The sequence below is a fragment of the Oenanthe melanoleuca genome, chromosome 3 (genome assembly GCF_029582105.1).
Source record: "Oenanthe melanoleuca isolate GR-GAL-2019-014 chromosome 3, OMel1.0, whole genome shotgun sequence".
NCBI lineage: Eukaryota > Metazoa > Chordata > Aves > Passeriformes > Muscicapidae > Oenanthe > Oenanthe melanoleuca.
The window spans coordinates 95,275,483-95,295,314 of NC_079336.1; the positions used below are offsets into that span (position 1 = coordinate 95,275,483).

The 19,832-nt window shown below is 41.8% G+C and overlaps 1 protein-coding gene across 1 annotated transcript in view; it reads right to left on the minus strand.

Moving 5' to 3' along the window:
- Positions 1-345: 345 nt before the first annotated feature.
- FSHR (follicle stimulating hormone receptor) overlaps positions 346-19,832 on the minus strand; it is a 75,335-nt gene continuing 55,848 nt past the window's right edge. Inside the window, 6 exon segments of the mRNA XM_056487031.1 lie at positions 346-2,519; positions 8,239-8,424; positions 13,086-13,160; positions 13,274-13,342; positions 16,912-16,989; positions 19,174-19,245. Coding sequence (XP_056343006.1) covers positions 1,292-2,519; positions 8,239-8,424; positions 13,086-13,160; positions 13,274-13,342; positions 16,912-16,989; positions 19,174-19,245 — 1,708 coding nt within the window. The 3' untranslated portion in view covers positions 346-1,291.

Genomic DNA, 19,832 nt, shown 5'->3' on the forward strand with positions numbered 1-19,832 from the left:
ATGCCCACATATCTGCACACAGACACATAATCAGCATGAGAAAACCCTACCCATCCATGAATCTTTGTTGCAATTTGGAATGATGAACCATGCAAAAATCAGATATTCAAATCATGCAAAAAGTCTGTACATTCATTGAGATGTTAGTGAAAACCTCTGTGAAATCTTGATTTTTTTTTTTTGTTGTTGTTTTTTCAACATATGCAGCTTATGATATATTTCAGGTCTTCCAATCTAGACCAGCCTGTAATAATGTGAGTGCTAAGGATTTTTTTTTTTTTTTTTTTTTTTTTTTTTTTTTTTGGGCAAAGGGAAAAAGAAATTCTAAAAGGATTATATAAAATTTAGGATTTCACATGGACTTTTGTGCAGGGATTTAAAAGCCACATCTAGATCCATTGTTTGTTGTGCAGCCCAGGCAGTATAATACATAAATGCTGTCAAATGGCAAACCTGCCTCCCATGTCTTGATGGAGCAGCCCATTGGCCCATGCTGGCATATCCAAGGCTCCCAGACACACAAATGAATTCAACTTTAAAAAACACCCTTTTTATTATGAAGGGTTTCTCTTGCCCTCATTCTTGCTCTTTCTTACCTTGAAAACAAGCCCTGTACAAAACCAACTCTTTGGTGCAAGCTCAGACAAAACAGGTTTCTGTGAGCCTGCCAATCTAAACTAACACAAACACCACCTTGTGCAGAGTAAGGCAGCTACACAGTGTGGAACAGCAAAGATCCAGAATAGCTGGAGATGCCTCCTGCCTCCCTGCTGGGCTCAACAGAAATGGAAACATCATGAGATATTCTCATTCTGAGCAAGCCTGTGCTGGAGGAGGGCTTAAATTGGCCTTCTGTCTTCTGTAACCCCAGGAGATAAAATAAATGAAAAGAATCTAATTATCTGTATTGTTATAACACAACTCACAGGAAAAGAAATTAATTCTACATATTTTTTGAAACTGTATTTAACAACTACTTAATTCTCGATAAGCAACTAACATGTCCCTAGAATGAAGGGAATCTCTGCCTGCGTGGTGGGAGATACCAGTTTATGATCTCATTCATTTCTTGAGACAGTTCTACACAAACAATTTGGCACTTTGTTCTTCAAGAACCAGTGAAAATGATATATCGTCTCTGATGGTTGTTCATTGAACAAAATAGGAAAGCAGAAATAATTTTTTTTTCTCATAAAGCATAAGTTTGCATATTATGCTGAAGTCATTATTCAGATTCACATACTTGCAAGTGATTAGCACACTGCCTCAGACACAAATTTATGCAAGGGTTTCAGTTCAAGTGATTCAGGGGAACCAAAGAATAAATATTGCCCTCAGTGTTTTTTGACGCAGGAGGGCAGTGGCCATTTCTTGTGTGGAAAGTATGAGCAGATGAGGAGATCTCTGTTCTGTAAATCTGGGCCTGCATTTCACAGCACCCAAACTTGCTCAAGAGAATGAAGAAATCCCTGCGGAAAGTCTTCGTGAAAATGGCGTAGAGAAAAGGGTTAGCGCAGGAGTTGATGGGGTAAAACAGAACCAGGAGGATCTTGGAGTTGGACACGGTGATGAGAGGAACCTTGAGCGAGGCTGATATGGCGAAGAAGGAGATGGGGGCCATGCAGAGGAAGTCGGTGAAGATCAGCACGGCCATGCGCTTGGCGACCTTGGCGTCGCTGTTGGAAGAGACGACGTTGGGGTTCCGCACGGTGAAGTAGATGCAGGTGTAGCAGACGCAGATGACGACAAACGCGAGCACGTTCAGCACCAAGAGAAACACGACGTAAGCCTGGGCGAACGCTGTTTCTATGTCCATGGGCAGGCAGATGCTGACCTTCATGTAGCTGCTGACCCCCAGGACGGGGAGGAGCGCAGCCGTGAAGGCGAACGCCCAGCCGAAGGCCATGACGGGCACGGCGTGGCGCAGGCGCAGCTTGCGGTGCAGCTGCATGGCGTAGGTGATGGTGTGCCAGCGCTCCAGCGTGATCACCGTCAGCGTGTACACCGACAGCTCGCTGGCGAACACCGTGAAGAACCCCGCGGCGTTGCACCCTGCGCCCGTCTGCCACTCGATGGCGTGGTTGTAGTACCGGCTTCGGGTCTGGATGTCCACGGAGGCGATGGACAGCAGGTAGATCCCTATGCAGAGGTCTGCGAAGGCAAGGTTGCACATGAGGAAGCGAGGGACGGTGAGCTTGTACTGGCTGCTTATTAAAATAATGAGGACAACGGTGTTCCCGGTAATTGCCAAAATGCTGATGAACCATATCAGGACTCTCAGAATGTTGTATCCCATGATGTCTTCACATGGGTTGAAAGCATCAGGTTTAGGAGAGCAGGCTACGTTAACTACTTCATTGCATAAACCGTAGTCAAATTCATTCTCTGCCGGGTCGAATCCTATGCCGTAGTTGGAAATATCATCTTCAGCTGCAGACCTTCTCCGTAGGATTTTGCCAGGCTTCTCCTCAAAGTCCTGCTTTACCTGAGATATGCTACATATGGGATGTAATTCTGTCCTGAAATTGTAAAAAGAGTAGAGTTGGAAGCTAAAAGACACAGTGTGAGGCAAAGAACAAACACAAATCATCCAGTTTCCAATAACAGCTCAGTTTTACTGGTTAGCTGATTATATAAATTACCCTGGAGCCTGAAATTAATAGTGTGTCTGGTCCCTATTTATAAAATATTATGAAAACAAGTAAATGACTCTCAAACATCATAAACTGCATGGTAAAGGAGAACCTAACACTCACGATGCAGTTATCCACCTGGATAACACACTCTGTAAGAAGCCTCCCTCATTTGAAACAAATTTCTCACCTAAGCTGTCACTGACAAGCTGATTTGTGCATGAAGGAAATGCATGACAATGGACACCAATGTAAGACTGAGCTTTGAGCAATGAGTCAAGTCAGCTGTGCTCATGAGGAGTCTGTATAACCACAATAATGCTACTGTCTCTTAGAGTTATCCCCAAATTCCCTTTCTCCTAAAGGTTTTGCTACCACTATCTTGTAACTCTGTCAGGGTACATAACTCCATTTTGCTGCTCATTTTTAGTACCTCATATCGTATTAGTGACTAGCCAGTAACACAAGTAAATAGCAAAAATAAATACATGCAGCATTCCAAACAATCTCTAGACAACAGATGCTAACAGGAACACAAGGCACAGCAGACCATTCTGCTTAAAAACTGTTTTTAAAAGGAAGTGAATTAAAAATCAAGTGAAGTGAAGCAAAACCAAACCAAACCAAACCAAACCAAACCAAACCAAACCAAATGGAATGTTTTAATGGAAAGAGTGATTGCTTTATTTTCTGTGAGGAAGTATTTTTTTAATTTTTAAAGAATTCTTAGTATCACAGGTAAATACTAGCATTTTTTATAATTTTGTGTTTGCCTTTCTTTTGTGGAGTATTAGCTCTGTGCCCTTCTCCATGCCTAGACCTACAGAAGAAACAAATATTTTGGCTGAGATGATAGAAAGATGACCAGGTCCAATAAATGAAGTAAAAACATTAAATATACTGTGAGTTTTTACAGCAGCTCTTTGGCTGCCTTAGAATTTGGCTGTCCCATGAACTTGCATCCACGGTTTTGGATGCAGACCTAACCTGAGTTACTGAATGAAACAACTGACATTTTATTGCAAAACCAATGCAGTTCAGCTCTGCCTACATTCAGCTACAACCCAGACTGCAGTCTAGGTGTGTAATTTCTAAGGCAGGACCTCAGCTTATCTCCCATCCTGACTCAGAAACCAGTTGAGAGAAGAGCTCTCTGGGCAAGTAAAGTTAAAATTTTGAACAACTGGTAGCAGTCAAAAGGGAGAATTCTTCTTTGTAACCTAATTCTACCCTTTGACTTTCTGCACTCACTACATCTTTGGAAAATTGAGTTTAGAGGGTCTGCAAGAAAGGAAAACTAATGAAGGTCCAGCAGCAGAAGGTGAGAAATATTTCCTATGAGATTCTGAACATCCTCTACTATTATCAATATTTTTTATCTTGCCTGTCAGCTGAGTTGGAAAACTGATTTTCTGTGAGGTCAAATATGCACTATGAAGGTCACAACAGCAATAAGAAGGCATTACATTTTGCTCTCCTGTGTTCTACTCGCATAAGGATGAGTGAAGGGTCCAGAGTATTGATCAATACATCAACAGTTCTCTGGCTGAAAGCAAATATAGGCTTCCAAGGAGCAATAACAGGAGAAAAAGTCCCTGGTGTTTCAGTGCAACAGGCACTTGGGGGCACTGAAAGCCACAGCAATTGGTGGTTCTTTGAAAATGAACTGAGGGAAGTGTTTGTAGCCAATCATTTCTCAGCATGAGGCAAAAATAAGCTTTTTCTAAAATTTGGGAGGCACTACCTGGACCTAAATAGCAAGAGGGCTATGTAAGGACAGCTAAATATTTCTGATTATTGCAATTCATTAATTCTTACCTTATTTTTACAGCCTTTTGCTGGCTCCCTGTACTAGAAGCAGGTAAGATAAAACTCCCACGGGAGGGAGCAGCCATCCTCTGATATTAACTCCTTGTCATATCTTTGCCTGGTGTTTGTCACCCTTTGGGCTGTGCAGTGCACTCAGAGCAGCAAGTTAAAACATTATTTGCAAAGGGATGTGTGGGTCCTTTCTTCTTCTTGAAATTGTGGGTGCCGTAACACAGGTAATTTATTCCCTCTCTTTGTAACTTTTCTTACTGTTTAACATTGTTTTGCTCAGGTAAATTAGAAAAATAAACTGGAGAAAGGGCAACTTAGAGAACAAAATTGAAATTGTCAGAGTGCTCTGGCAAAAATAAACAATAATTACTACCTTTGTACAAGTTGTTAAGCTATTTATGTGTCTCATCTGGCTCTGGTGGCAACAAGATCTTGTGTGCTGAGAAACATGCTCAGCAAATAAATAGTCTTGACCTGTGTTCTGAAATAAGTCCTATCTCAAACCAATGATCCTCACCAAAAAGTGCCATTGAGTGAGTTGTGAGGAACTGATAGTATGTTCTTGTGAGACGAGGCCCAAACACCATTCCTGATGCTGGCACATATTTTGAAAAAGTAGGATTTCAAGTGACAGCTCCTCCAAAGAATAATGATCAAGTGTAAGGAAAGAGTCATATCAATGCCATTCTTTCAGGCAGAAGGTGATCTTTATGTCAAAGAAAGCCAAAATCTTGCTGAAGTTCATAATGGTCTGTGTCAAGCTGAGGGTTTTAACACGTGGCTTTTGCCCTATCCACACTTCAAGGATATTATTTTCCAGCCACAGAAAAACGTGAGGGGGACTTCAACAACCTGTACTAGACTTCTCTTAAGAATGCAGCTTACCTTCTCTTAGGCCAGTACCACAATATTCAAACTACAGATCAATATTTAGCATGTAGTCCTTATTGGAATGAGAGAAAGCATCAAATCTGTCTTATGTTTTAATGTGTGTGTCAGACTGGCAGAGCTCTGCCACTTTTGTGGCGTGTGGCATCCTCCAGAACTTAGAAAGCACTGTTGCTGTAACAGGCTTAAGCTTTCCATTATCACAACAGCACCTGTTTGCTGCTGCAAAGAGTTTTTGGAGAGGTGATTGAGTATGATCCACTATGGTAACTTATTTTACCTAGGGTTTTGAGTGCTGAAAAAGTCTCAAAAAAGGAAAATCAAACATGAATGGGCAGCCAGGAAGGGGATGCACATCCCTCTCTTAATTCCTTCCCAGAGCTCCCAGAGCTGTGATCCTTAGAAATGCCCTTCTGGGGGTGATGAGGCATCCTTTTTATACTCCCTGGACTACCTGGAAGCATTCTGTGAGCCAAATGGCCACAAGGAATGACTGTCTCCTGTGAGGGTGCACTACAAGCCAGGTCACAGCAGAATTCCCACCACAACAAGCAATGCCTGCTGCTCTGAGCCAAGCACAGCTCTCACCAAAGAAATATTACACATGGTGTGATCAAGCACTATGCAAACTATTAATACTCTTAAACAGCCTGAGCAGCCTTCAGTGTACAGGCAGCCTGTGCCAGCTGTCACAAGAACTGCTTTGAAATGAAAGAGGGTGTAGCTACTGTATGTGTGACTAATCTCTGCTGAAGTGTATGGCAATGCTTTCAGTCTCCAAACCAAACACATGCATCCACTTTCCTTAATCTGGAGAGAGGATCTCAGTTTCACACCAATTTCAGTACAAGAGACATCACTGTATGAAAGAAATGACAATTTTTAATTATGTTAAAAAGAAACTGACAGGAAGGGTTCATCCAAATAATAGGTGCTCATAATTTTGCATTTATGCTTAATGTTTGGTAGAAAATATATCTGGTAACTATCAAAGATATGGATAAATATGTTCAATTTTGTTCTGTTGACCAGGGTGGTGCTGTTGTGATCAGACTTGCTCCAGAAACAGCCCCACCATGGCATGGTGTTCCAGCCCAGCCTGGAACATCCACACTGGGGCTTTGTGAGCTCTTCACAGATTTTTTTGGCATTTCTTTGCAAAATTGCACTTACCCAGGCTATGGAAAGCGCTGTGTTATGTTCTCCTTGCCTTCTTGCTAACCAGAGAAAGGCTTCCAAAAGTGGGGCTATACTAAGGGGAAATGAGTGCTGTGGACTCCAATTCTGTGTAGCAAGTGTGTGGCATGGAAGATTTTCAAAACCCAAGTGAGGGGACTAGATACTGAGAGCTTACCATAGGGTCAGGACTCTTTCCTCCAGTAGCTTTCCTTCAATAGCAACTCTAACTTTTTTTTTTTTTTTTAAGAGTCCAGCTGCCTAACTTAATAATTGAATTCTGGGATTTGGGTCCTGATTGGGCCCAAGTAGCCCAGAAGCCAAGTGATTTCAAAAATAGGAATCACAGTGATATCAGTGTTCCTTTGCAGGTCCAGAACTAAACATGCTTTCACTGGACTCATTGGAAAATAGCACTTTGCCACCAGTTCTGGAAGGACTGGACCCATTTCTGCTTAGAAGCCACCAGGCACTGTGTCTGTGTGAGACTGCACAAGTGTGTGAAAACACTGCCTGCTGATCAACTGTTCTAGTGGAAACTCAGCATTTTGGATCAAAAATGGGTGATAGGGGATGGATTCTGTCAGATACTTCTGTTATCACTACAGTCTCCACCATCACACTTGCACTCTTTACACAGTTTTGTAAACACATGTAGATGATATTTATTAGCTATCAGCAAACTCAGCTCTCTTCCCTTGTCTGGTGACAATACAATGCTAAAAGTAAAACAAATGGCTATTAAAGGTATTAAAACAGAAGCAACTAACTGTTTATGCTTTCTCTATATGGTTTTACTTTTCTTTGAAGTTTTATGCCACTTCTGAAGATGATGTCTTGAAATGTAACAATGATTCATAATTTCATAATTTTTTTTCTGCCATCACAAAGTCCAAGTCTTTCAGGACATCCAGTAAAGGGAGAATTTCAAACAATAACAAAGGTTTCTGAAGGTACCAGTTCCTCATGTTTTCCAGTGGGACTGGTTCAGGAGGTTCATTAACTACATAAATATGAACATTTTCAAGACTGCTTGACTGAAGTGAAAATACTTCATGAGGATCACTGATACCTAAAGTCTCACTGCAACTTGCTAATAGAAAATTAAAAATAGTATGAAAAATTACCTTTGGATCTAAAAAGACACCTTAGACTCCCACCCTGCTCTGTTGATTTGTGTGAAATGGATCTGCTCAGAAAACACGTCCCAAAATGCTGTGAGTATGAACTCAACAAACAGTGTATCTGTGATGCTGGCTGGACAGTGCTCCAGCACCAATAGGGCTTTCTGAAAGAAGAGTTTGGGATCACTCAGTGGTCCTGCTGCTCTCCTGGAGTGATGAACAAGTGTTGACCAGTGTCTCTGCAAACACAGCCTTCCCCCTAGTTACCTTCTGAAAAAGTTATCAGATGTTTTCTGTTTAATGTCTTCGCTGTGGCTCCAGGCTGGTCCCAGTGAAAGGTGGATTTATGACAAGTGAGGGCAGAGCTGTGTCTGGGGAAAGTGCTGATGCTATCAAAATTTAATAATTCCCTGCAATGGAGAGGCAGTGCACTGTGTAGCATGCATAAACCTGTAGGTGTTGTGTACTCATTTATTTACATCCTTTTACCTACCTGCACTGAAGAGACCTTTTCAATCCACATTTTGAGGAATTTTATTTAATTCACTATCAACTGCTGAAAAGCACCAAAAAGAAAAACAAATTTGATCACTTACTTTTGTCTTTTCCAGTTTGTAAATGCACAGCAATGGCTAGGATAGGTGAAGTTTGCCTCAATCAAAGATCTAAATTTGCTTAAGTCAGGAAGCTTTTTTAAATTGTATGTAGACCTTGCTCTTAGCTTCTTAATGTGTTCTAATCCATGACTTGGCAGGAAACTGATTTTCGTGCTGGAAATATCCCTTTAAGAAAACATATGAAAATCTTGGTAAAAAGCAAATTTACTTCTGCTCAACAATGGATTTATGTTTTAGACTGTCCTACTCATTCTCAGAGTAGTGACTGGAAACAGATCAGCTGGAAATCTACACTGAAAAGATGATCCAGTGCTAAATTGGTTGATCCTCCAGCAAAATGAGCTAATTTCCATTGCAAACAACAATCAAGTGATGTTAGTCTGTGAGAACAAAATAAAAAAATCCTGTAATGTTCTGGATAAAAACTAGCAGGCATATAAACTATTACTGCCATATGATGCTGGGTTTAATAAATACCCAGTAACTGCAGCAATCATCCCAGAATACTGTTAAAGGATGAAAAAAAGGCTGAGGAAATCACAATACAAGTTTTTTACATGAACATCACATCGTGGGAAGGCTGCTGTGGAAAAAGCAATAAAACACAAAGAGAAGCTCACATGTGGGTACAGATGTGAGGACAGGTTGGGCATATCAGATTTTGTACTCATTAGGAAGAAAAACAGATTAAAGAGAGACAGGGGTGGCATTGTTCAGACTGTTAGGAACAAAAAAAATCCCAACAAAACCTTCTCAGAGGTTTAGAAAACAAATACAGCACAGACTGAAGGAAAGAAGGGGCAGGATTGCAGGAGGTTAGGAGAGATGTGTGTGTGTGGAAGGCAATTGCTGTGAGACAGGCTGTCAGAGGCAGCCATGGAATCAGCAGCCATGAATGCACTGAAGAGAGCATTAGAGGGGCTTTTAAAAGCAAACATGTTCTACCAACACTTAATCTTGACTTGTGCTATGCAAGTGAGGAAAGTGATGAAGGACCAGGGGTGCTCCATCTCCAGGCTAAGAGATGCTTGGGAGTCCATTCCCATAGATTGTAACAGCTGGAGCAAAACATCTCCACATTTCCCCTACTGGGACACAAACCCTGTTCCTCAGACCAACAGCCTGAGATCAACTCCTTATTCTGAAAAGCAAAAGAAAAAGTGAACTGCACAAAATCACCCTTCCTTCTTTAAGCCCTGTGCTCTCACAGCCTGAGACTGATCCAGGATGCAGTGTTTGCTGAGGCTGTTCTGCTCTTTATTCTCCAAGAAAAGAAAAGATTTCTCCCTAATCCAGGAATTGGACTGGCAATATTTGCAGTTTTCTCCCATGTCCTCTTGAAGGTGCAGTTTCCAATTCATCTTTGACATGTTATTTGATCTCTATCACCCAACATGCACAGATTGTTTTTATCATCACGTTAATAAAGGAGAGTGGAGCTGTGTGAGGCAGAGACCAGGTTTTAGCAGCATGTAATAAAGTTTAGACAATTGCTATGTACCTCACACACATTTGCACCTCTGTTTTCTGGTCTGGAAAGCAAAATTAATACCAGGAAAGCCTTAGAAATTCATAGGCAAATGATAAAGCTTGTAAAATTGGTAAAGATGATCTTTGTGTCCCACAATCAAGGCTTCACATCAGGCTCTGAAGGAATGTGCTCCCTTCAACAACTGGGCAATGGGCTGTGGCAGCAGAGGAGCAAACCCAAACCCCACTCTGCAGCTCCAGCTGGGGACTGGAACTTTTACTGGGAGACATACTGGAGTATTCCAAAGTGCAGTGAACTTCTGCAAGGCAGGCTGAGAGAAGCCACACCTCTGCCAGAAGAGGTCCTGAGGTCCTGGGCCTGTTTCTACAGGAGCTGAACCCAGCAGGGGATGAGAGATTTTAGGCTATTGGTTTCTACCTTGGCCCCTTGAAGAGGCAATTAGGCTGCAATGAGGAGCCTCAATTCTCACTTGTGCTGACTACTGCCCTCAGTGCTCTGCCTAATGGAAACTGTCACCCAGAGAATATGCTCATGAGTCAAAAACTAAACAGCAGGTTTCTGCTTAAATCCACAGGCAGCATCACTCATGGCATCATTAAGAGAATGTGTAACTTCACAGCTCTGAACAGGAGCACAGAAAATGTTTTCTTCTTTGGCTTGTTAGCTAAAAAGCATTACTGTGTCCAAATTGGTTTTACACTGCGTGGAAATAAACAAATATGAATAGGAACAGCACTAAAAAATATCTAAAAGTTTACTGAATCTCATCATCTCTAAAAAGTTTCAAAGATATTAAATATTTTTCCCACAAAAATTTTTTTCTTCTTCCTTAAGAAACTTTTCTTTTTATGCAAATTATCAAACATAAAGTGCCTTGCATACCCCTGTGGGGTTTTTTTCAATGTCTGTGAGGGATAGCTATGGATACACCACTGACAAGCCCTGAAAAGCAAAGACTGAGTTATCCTCACACACACCTCAGCACAGAGGTTCTTTGGGATGCTGTTCTCTAGTGAGAGGCTTGATGAATTAAATAAACCTGATGAACAAGATTATAAAGTGGCAGTAGGAAGTCAAACCAGAAGGCATCAGCAACTGAAATACATGTTCTTGTGTTATTTTTGCTTGGCTGTGAGACATCAACCTTGGCAGCAGCCAGTGCAGGAACAGCAAAATGAATCTACCTTCTCTTCCAATCACTTCCCTTTCCCACTGGGAGTCTCTGTTGGATTAGCAAAAATACTGACCAGCTGATGAGGTCTGAAAGGCACCTACAGAAATGGCAAAAAAAAAAAAAAAAATCTCCTGGAGCAGAAATCAGAGCAGGGTAGGCGGATTGGGGAGAACTGGAGCTCTCCTGCATATGTGGGATTTCCAAGGAAGACAAATTGCAGAGGTGGGAAGGGCCACAGCCATAGCTCACCCTGCATTGAGCCAGGACACAGCCAGAGCACTAAGGACACCAGCAAGGGCTGGTGCAAGCCACTGCAGGTCTGAGAGCAGCTCCAGACAGTTAAATGAAATAATGCAGCTGAAAATTGAAGCTATGAAACTCCAAGTTGGGAACAGAGTGCATATCTGTATAGAAGTAATATGTATACTTGTGGGCTTTATTAGATATTTGAATTATTGGCCTGCTGTCAATGCTAAAAATCCTTTAACTCAAAATTTGATGTCTTTCCCAAAGAGAGATTCTAATTCAGCCAAGAGCTGTAAGTCTGACAGAGAAATTAATTTATGAAACTCTGTAGCCTGAACAAGGCCTATGATTGGTGCTGTCTATTTGTGTTTCTGTTTCTTTCACATTACTTTAATATGATGAATTATAAACTAGAAGTTGGCATTAATTGACTCTCTAACACAGGTTCAGGAAGATCAAGAGTTAAACCACCTTGGTGTTCATTCTGTTAAAACACTGCAGTCTGCAACATGGATTTGATTGCAACAACAGCAAAAATATGATTTGTCCCAGCAAAGATAAGATTATGGGTCAATCATTTCCACAAGTGAAAGCACATCCCTGGTGTACACTACAGTGATGGATGAATAAGAAGGCTCTTCTTTCATGATCTCATCCAGGATAAAAAGGTAATTTCCCATCCTCGGAATAGTGGATGTATTGGTAATGGAACAGAAAACTTTTTACACAAATAACTCAGTGTTAGATGGTGAACTATCAAATGAATCTCAACTACAGGCAAATCAATTTGATAAACCTCCAGAATATGATTGTATCAAGTATAGCTTGAAAAGAAAATGCATTTACTTTTTGCTACAGGAAACAATGATTTCCCAAAGAAACATGTTGACATTACTGATGAAAAGATGCTCTAGTGTCAGTATTTTTTTTTTTTTTAAAGATGCTTTGAAGAAACAATAGAAGTGGAGCAGAATGCAGTAAACCCAGCTCTTTGTATCACAGGTGCACTGACCATCACACAGTGGAAAATGAGACCTTCAGAAGAGTTCTGGACTCAATTTTTTCTCCCCCTTTTTCAGATTTGGAACAACACTAGCATCTGTGTGAAATCTTCCAACAGCTCCAATGACCCCTCTCACTCGTTCAGGGTGACTTTTAGACCTCTGGACAACCAGGGCAAGATGCAAAGAGAGGAAGGTTTGGATGAATCAGTGAGACAAAAAAGAATCCCACATCTCTCTTGCAGCCCTTACATGTGGTAGCTTGTGCTCAGAAACACAGGCAGGCTGTGTAAACTCATTTACTTTTGGACCTTATGGCAAACTGTGGCTTGAGGTAATGGTGGCTGAGACCCATGAGCATCCTACTGCTGAATTTTCTACTGCTGAGTTCTCAATCCCCAGCTCATCACCCACCACAGACATCCTGCAGTAGCTCTGTGGGATGCATCTCATACCTATCCCACTCCCCATCCTCGCAGGATGGAACTTTTGCTTCAGAATGAAGCTGCACAGATGCAGGGGCAGGTCTTCAGTGGCAAGTCATTCAGATTTCAGCACTAAGAACCACTCACCCGGTCTTGATTCTGCTCAAACAGAAAAAAAAAGCAGTTTTTTCTAGAGGAAAAATCAAGGCAGAATGACTTGTCTCCTGTACAGTTTAATAAACATGGAGAGGAACCTGGATCTAAATCTCTCACCCTCAGTTCTCTGAAAAACTTGAGGACAAAGTGAAAATAAAGTTCTAGACTGAAATTTCAGTTATGGCTTCCTTTTCTTTTTATTCAGAACTAGACTCTGGTCTTGAACTCCAAGGTTTGCAAGATGTTGAAATCCAGACTGGCATTAATATGTTCTTCTCTGACCTTTTATAATGAGTCAATAACGAGAAAAATGTTACCCAAAAACTACTTACAAAACAACAGGTCCATTGGCTCCCTGGAAGACCTCATTTGGTAATTTTTCTAGGTTGTGATTATCACTTAGATTTCTGAAAAACATGATATTTTATGATGAAACAATCTGAGACAAAACAAAACAAAAAAATCTTGCAGAAGTTACTATCTCCATTTTTCAGAATTGCAAAAAGCCAGAAATAGTTACAGCTCATCCAGGTATGTTCCATTAAATGCATGATTCTCAATGTCCTGAATTCCATTTTTATTGAGCCATCTGCAATAGAGAAAAGGAAAAGAGAGTGGTGTTCTTGTTTATGCTTCATGACCAAAATGCATGCAATTCAAAACAGGGAATCTCAAACAAATAAAATTATGAAATGGACAATGAAATGGTGAAATTCTGCAAATTCTAGCCTGCAAGATCTCTGTAGCTGGAGGAAGGCTTTGGAGGGGAAGGCATGAATAGGGTGGATGAGTGCTCCCATGAGAGATGGCAGCTGGAATAAGTTCCTGGAGCAAGGGCAGAGCTGGTGAAGATGCTGGCACTGCTCATGGCAGTGGGAAGGCAGCAGAGGAGCCAGGCAGACCAGGGTCTTTCTGTTGGTGCTGTCAGTGCCACTCAGTTTTACTCTTTGCAAGATGCTTCTGAGATGCTGGGCCACGGCTTCATCTTTGCAGGTATCAGGGCAAAAATGCTGCTGTGTGCCATGGCTCACATCCACAGCCAGGCAGGCAGAAGAAGGGGGCTGAAGGTCACTGAGCCAGGCAGGAGGGGGCAGAACTGCCCAGAAAGCAGGTGATTTCCCCTACACTGCTGCCCTGACAAACTACCCTCCCTGTCTGCCCTGCTGGCCAGCCCCACCTCCCCAGGCTCCTTGCCCCAGGAGGGGACCACAGGTAGTGAGCCTGGCAATTGAAGCCCCTGGGGCTCTCTGCCAAGCTTTTACTCTGGGGCATTACCTGATTAATGTTTAACGACCTTTCCTCTGTCCCTTTGCAGTCCCAAAAATTTACATCCAGGCCAGTTATATTTATCATCTTTACGGTGCCATCTCTCCCCTCGCCTTAAACGTCACTTCACAGCTCACACCCTCTCACACAGGCCATGACAGGGCTGATGGATGGCAGAAATGGCCTGATTTAATTAAACTGTCAGCAAACCTGGACTCTCTTCTAATGCAGTCTGAAAGCTGAGCATGCAAGTGACCCACTTATCTGAGGTCTGAGGTGGTGAGCTAAGGTCAGCATGGAAATCAGTCATGGGTCTGGCTGAAAGGATTGCTCTTTTGACCATGACAGGCAGATGCACATAGCTGTGTGTCTGTAGTGTCTGTCAGGCTGGATCAGGAGAACTGTCACCCTCCCCTTCACTTGCCAGCACTATTAGACATGAGTGAGCAGGCACGGAGGAGAGACAGGTCCCTGCTCACAGCATTTGAAACATTTATTATATTACATTGATCTGATAAATTTGGAGCTGCCAGGCTGATAGATATGTTTTTAATCACACTATTAGCACTTACTGCACTCTCTCACTGAACATGATGTTAATGCAATGAGATACTAAGGTTGTAAAACAGAGTCACTGTAGCCATACAGTGTGGACTGTATACTCCTGTCACCTGGCTAATAGCATCTGAGTAGTAAAAAGGGCAAAAAAATATTACCTAAAACCCAAGACCTCATTACAGTACACATATATAAATTCCAGTTGATGCAAATTCTCCCCTCACTTCAACCAGCCTCCTTATTGACTCCACTAACTCTTGCATTAGCAAGGTGACAATGGAGGTGGAGATACAGAGCTTGGACATGGGAGCTTTTCCTTATCATTTCATGGCTAAAGCAGATTTTTAAAACTCCAAAATTCATCCAGTGCAGAGGTCACTGGCCCTGAGGTGCCATTTACACCTATTCCAGATCTGGAAAGATCTGCCTTAGAGCCTAAGTTGTATACAGGCCTGGAAGCAAGGTGAATTTCTTCCATAAATTTCTAGCACTTCATTACCAAATGTCTCCTCAGTTCCCAGCCCACCTGTGCTGATCCCACGCATAGTGTAAGACCAGATGCAATCCAAATTACTGGTGGAAATATGCTTGGAGCCTGCCACAGCTAAGACTATTAAAATGGTTTCTCCCTAGAATGTGGGGGTTCAGTGGGTCCTGGATGATTTTAATAATTTTGATATGCCTGCTTTCACTAAATGATGTTGCTGTGAGTCTGTTGAATTGCTGGGACTTCAGTTTCATATGGAAAAATGGCAAATTTGTGCCTAAAATGACCTAAGTTTATCCCAGCACAAGGAAAGCCTCATAGGGATCTCAAAGGGCACGTGCAGAGCCTCTGTCCTAAATTGCTCCAGGGAGAACTAGAGCAAAGCCAGGACAGTGAGTGACCAGGGTGCTGGAGGGCAGGTCTGCTCACACAGCTCCTGCTGCTCCTGCACACACTGGTGGGTCAGGGAGCCTGTGACCATGGGGAGCTGCACGAGGAAGGGCAAAGCTGCTGGAAGTGGATGTGATCCCCCCCACCAGGACAACTTTGCCAGCAACCAGTCCCTAGAGAGGTATCCTTCAATACCCAGGCAATAACCATATCACAGAATCATGGAAAGGTTTGGGCTGGAAGGGACCTTAAAGACCACCCAGTTTCAAACCCCCTGCCATGGACAGCAACACCTTCCATTAGAGCAGCCAGCAGAAAGCTCCATCCAGCCTGGCCTTTGGCACTTCCACAGATGGGCAGCACAACTTCTCTGGGCAACCTCTTCCACTGCCTCACCCCCTCACAGTAAAGAATTTCCTCCTGATATAAGCAATGAAACATTTTGGGGACAGAGGGGGAAGTCAACTTCAAGCTGATCAAGTGGCACAAAGAGGTCAAAACACAGCAAAACTCTGGGATATTTAGCTCACCCTTTGGTGGTATCATGAAAATAAACACAGTATTTGTTGTGCAGTGCTTTGGAAATATATACTTGAGAGAAGTCTGCATGTATGTGTGTGTGTGTGTGTTTAAAACTTGAAGAAGAGAGAGGTTGTGCATAACTGATAGGGAAAAGGGAGAGATAAAGCTAAATGACTTGTTACTGGCCTCTCTTTATTATTGATGATCTGACCTTGCTCCCCCCCAGATTGACATGAGCTCATCAGTCAATTCAAACCTTGCTTTTCTCTCCCAGTGTGCCAGGTAAACCACACAAACATGGTGGGGAATTTTTTTTTCCCAGTCTGGCCACTGGCTAAGTGAAAGGAAGGCAGCTTGTTAGCAAGCAAACAGTATGTTTGATACATAGAGAGAAAGGATCAAAGAAGCCAGCTAGTTCATTAAAATACATGACTGCTCAAATCAAATGTAGTCATCTAACCATGCATCTCCAAACTGCATTGTGAACCCACCCATACCAATGCACTTACACTGGGTATAAATAAACCACATTTCCACAACATCTTCATACATTCTGCCCAAGTAATAAATGTCTTTGAGTGATGTGTCTGACTGTAAATATTTATGAGTAGTGCCATCCTTCTGAACACAATTTGTATCACAGGGAACTGTAGCTGCAGGTGTTTAACCCTGGCATTGGTAATTACTAAATTGGCTTTCTGATGTGCTTCTAAAATAAAGAGCAGGACGAGAACACAACAAACAATCCCAAAAACATTCATCAGTTTCATGGCAGGAAAACAGAATACAGAGATCTCACAGGCAAGGAGAAATGTAAAATCTCAAATTGAATTTGGAAGTGTGTGAAAAAGTGCCCAACTCCTGGTATCCTTGACCCTGTTCTGGAAAAGAAATGAGCTAACAAGGAGAATAATGAGTTTGCTATGTCTACTCACAGAATCACACTCTCAGAACTCAGGCCCATGAATGAATTTCTTTCTATTGTACGTATATTGATATTGTCTTGAATATCTCTGAAAAATAAAATACAATAGAAATGACACTTTTTTGTACTTCTGTAAGCCTTTCAATACAATATGCTGCTTCCAACACAGTATTTTTCCCTTATATTCAATCTGAGGAAGTACTACAGACACAGGGTAATAACCAAAGTTTCCAAGACATTTTTTTTCCTGCAGAGCACAAACCTTCCTGATAAAAAAAGGCTGGAGCAAAACATTTCCAACACCCCCATACTTTCCTCCCAAATAGGCTGAAGACATTAAAATGCATAAAAGCTCGGGTCTATCACCCTGAGGTGGATGAAATAGCTCCTGCAGCAAACATACTCCCCAGAAAATGCAATTGGAGGGGCTGCGAGGCTACCCCTTCTCCCAGCCTCCCAGCCAGAAGGAGGAAAGCCATTAGCCTTTTTGGCCTGGTTCAGCAGGGTCCCTGCCAGCCCATGAATCATTCCCCAGCTGATGTCAACAGGGTTGCTTATAAGCTTTGTATGTGCTTAAGAACTTAAATGCAGGACCCCTGTCAGTGCAGTTTGTAGAACGGACAAGTAGAAATTTCCGTCTTTCCTCAGTTGTGACTGATACAAAGGAAAAAAAAGAGGAAAATTCTGCTGCTGGCTCAATATAGGCCTCAAAGAAGTTAAATAGTGTTGCTCATAATTTAGACTGGGGATATGGCTGTTTCCATGCTGTTTCTGTTGGAAAGCACAGAACAAAATTAATTATCTGCTAAGCTTGAAATTAAGCGAGGTTCCAAAATTATCTCGTGCTGGCAGCCCCATACAGCCACAACTCTGCACTGAGTGACACACAGAGGCTTCATTCACAAACTGGAGGCAGCAGAGGCAGGAATAGGGAGGGAACACAGCACCCATGCAAGTGTATTCCTCTACTGAAGATCTCCCCTTTATAAATTTTAAGACCTGTCTTTGGGACTTAAATATTTGGCACAACTGAGGCCAAGGGGAATTTTGTTACTGACCTCAGAGAGACCAAGGTTTGAACTGAGGTCTAGTTTGGGATTCAATCAGTATCAAGGTCTTTTTATTGTTACAGGGAAGTGAGGATTTGCACCTAAAGAATTAAAAGCTCCTGCTGGTGCAGGACACAGTAATTCCTGTCTAGTTAAGACTGATGATAAACACAAAGGTGTTTATCTGTAGTGCCATAGCTGTTGCATTTCCTCAATGGTTTTGAGGAACAATGAACTGAAGTTCTCAGAATTACCTATGTCAAATGTATTCCTGAAATAGTTTTCTTATCTTATATGTCTGTATGCTATATTCAGGCATCCCCCTCTATGTTTTCTATGCATTTTTATTGATATTAATGGCTATTACTAAGAGAGCCATTAATAATTGCAGGATTAATGTTTCTGCAGGTTGCAATCTTCTAATCAAAGATCTGAAGATGCAGAACTTTGTGTGTGAATTAACAGTGAATCTTGTCCAAAAGAATACTTTCAGTTATGCTAGGAACTGATTGAGAAACATATGTCAAAATATTTTTCAGTGGAAAAGAAACCAAGTTTTTCTGATATGCATTTTTTTAATAGAAGAAGTGCTTTAGAAAATTAACAGCCTGCTTTCACAAAAAATTTTGCACAAATATTTTTTTCCTTGCTGGCATTGGAATTTTCCATAGCAAAAAAAATTTTCATTCTCTGGACAGTTTTACTGCTAGGGGAAAACAGAAAAAGGTAGATAATTCTCTGAGTTTGGTGGTTTTCTTGTGGAGTATTTTGGGGGTTTTTAGTTATTTTTTGTTCTTTTTCTTTACTCTTTGATGTGGCCACTTCTGATGGTACTCAGCTCTGAGATCAGTGACTCTTCCCATGCAGGTCAGAAAATTTTCACCAGGTGGCAACAAATTTCTGCTGCCACTATCCTGGTTTGGATTTCAACTTCTGAAAGAGGAGTCAAAGGCTGTTACCTGTCCCCTGGGCCACCCAGACATGTGCTCACACTGCAGTTAAAGAAGAGTGGTCTGCAAAGATCAAATGCTTTGTAGAAGGGAGACCTGGAGAGAACTGAGCCCTTCTGAGCCACATTATCATCAGTGCCTGCAAAATTATAATTAACACACCACTGTGGAGCTAATAAATGAACACATGGTGAATCATGTCTTGAGAGGCTTTGCTGGAGCAGAAGAACACCCAAAAGCAAACAAAAGTGAAAAGCAAACTTTCAAACTTACAGCAAAACTTTCTGGAAAGAGTGAATCTTGTGGACAGCAGGTAAAAACCGAAGGCCAGTGTTTGATATTAACCTAAGGGGAAGAGAAGATGAAGATTGAACTGTCTGACCCTGGAAAGAAGGCAGCAATTAATGAAGAAGAAAGAACATTAGACTTAAAATGGTAGCCACAAAAGGCAGAGTTTAGCCACAAAAGTGGGGTTTCCCAGAAGGAAACTTGGCACTGCAATTTAAAAAGGTTCTTTGCCAAAGCTGAATTCTGCCCCACAGAGGCAGAGGGAGAAACCCTACCTTGAATGATAACACAGTCCTTCCTGATGATCTCAGTAAATTGTCCATATTAATTTCCCAACAATATCCTGAGAAATCAACTACACTGACATGGGATAGTTATTTTCATAGTAGATGTTTTAAGACAAAAGTATCTACTATAACAGAGGACACACTAATTCCATTAATTGATGCAATTAGGAGAGAATTAGAATATTTTACTCCCCAGCATCTTTGATAGTGAGGAGCCAAAACCATGGGAACATTTCAGCAGTTTGTGCAGCTGGGAATGAACCCAAGCCTCTGTCCTTAAATAACTCCTTAAATATCTCCCTCCTGCCACTGCACTGGCCATCACTGGCCTCTGCACAGTGGTTCCTGTCCCTGAAA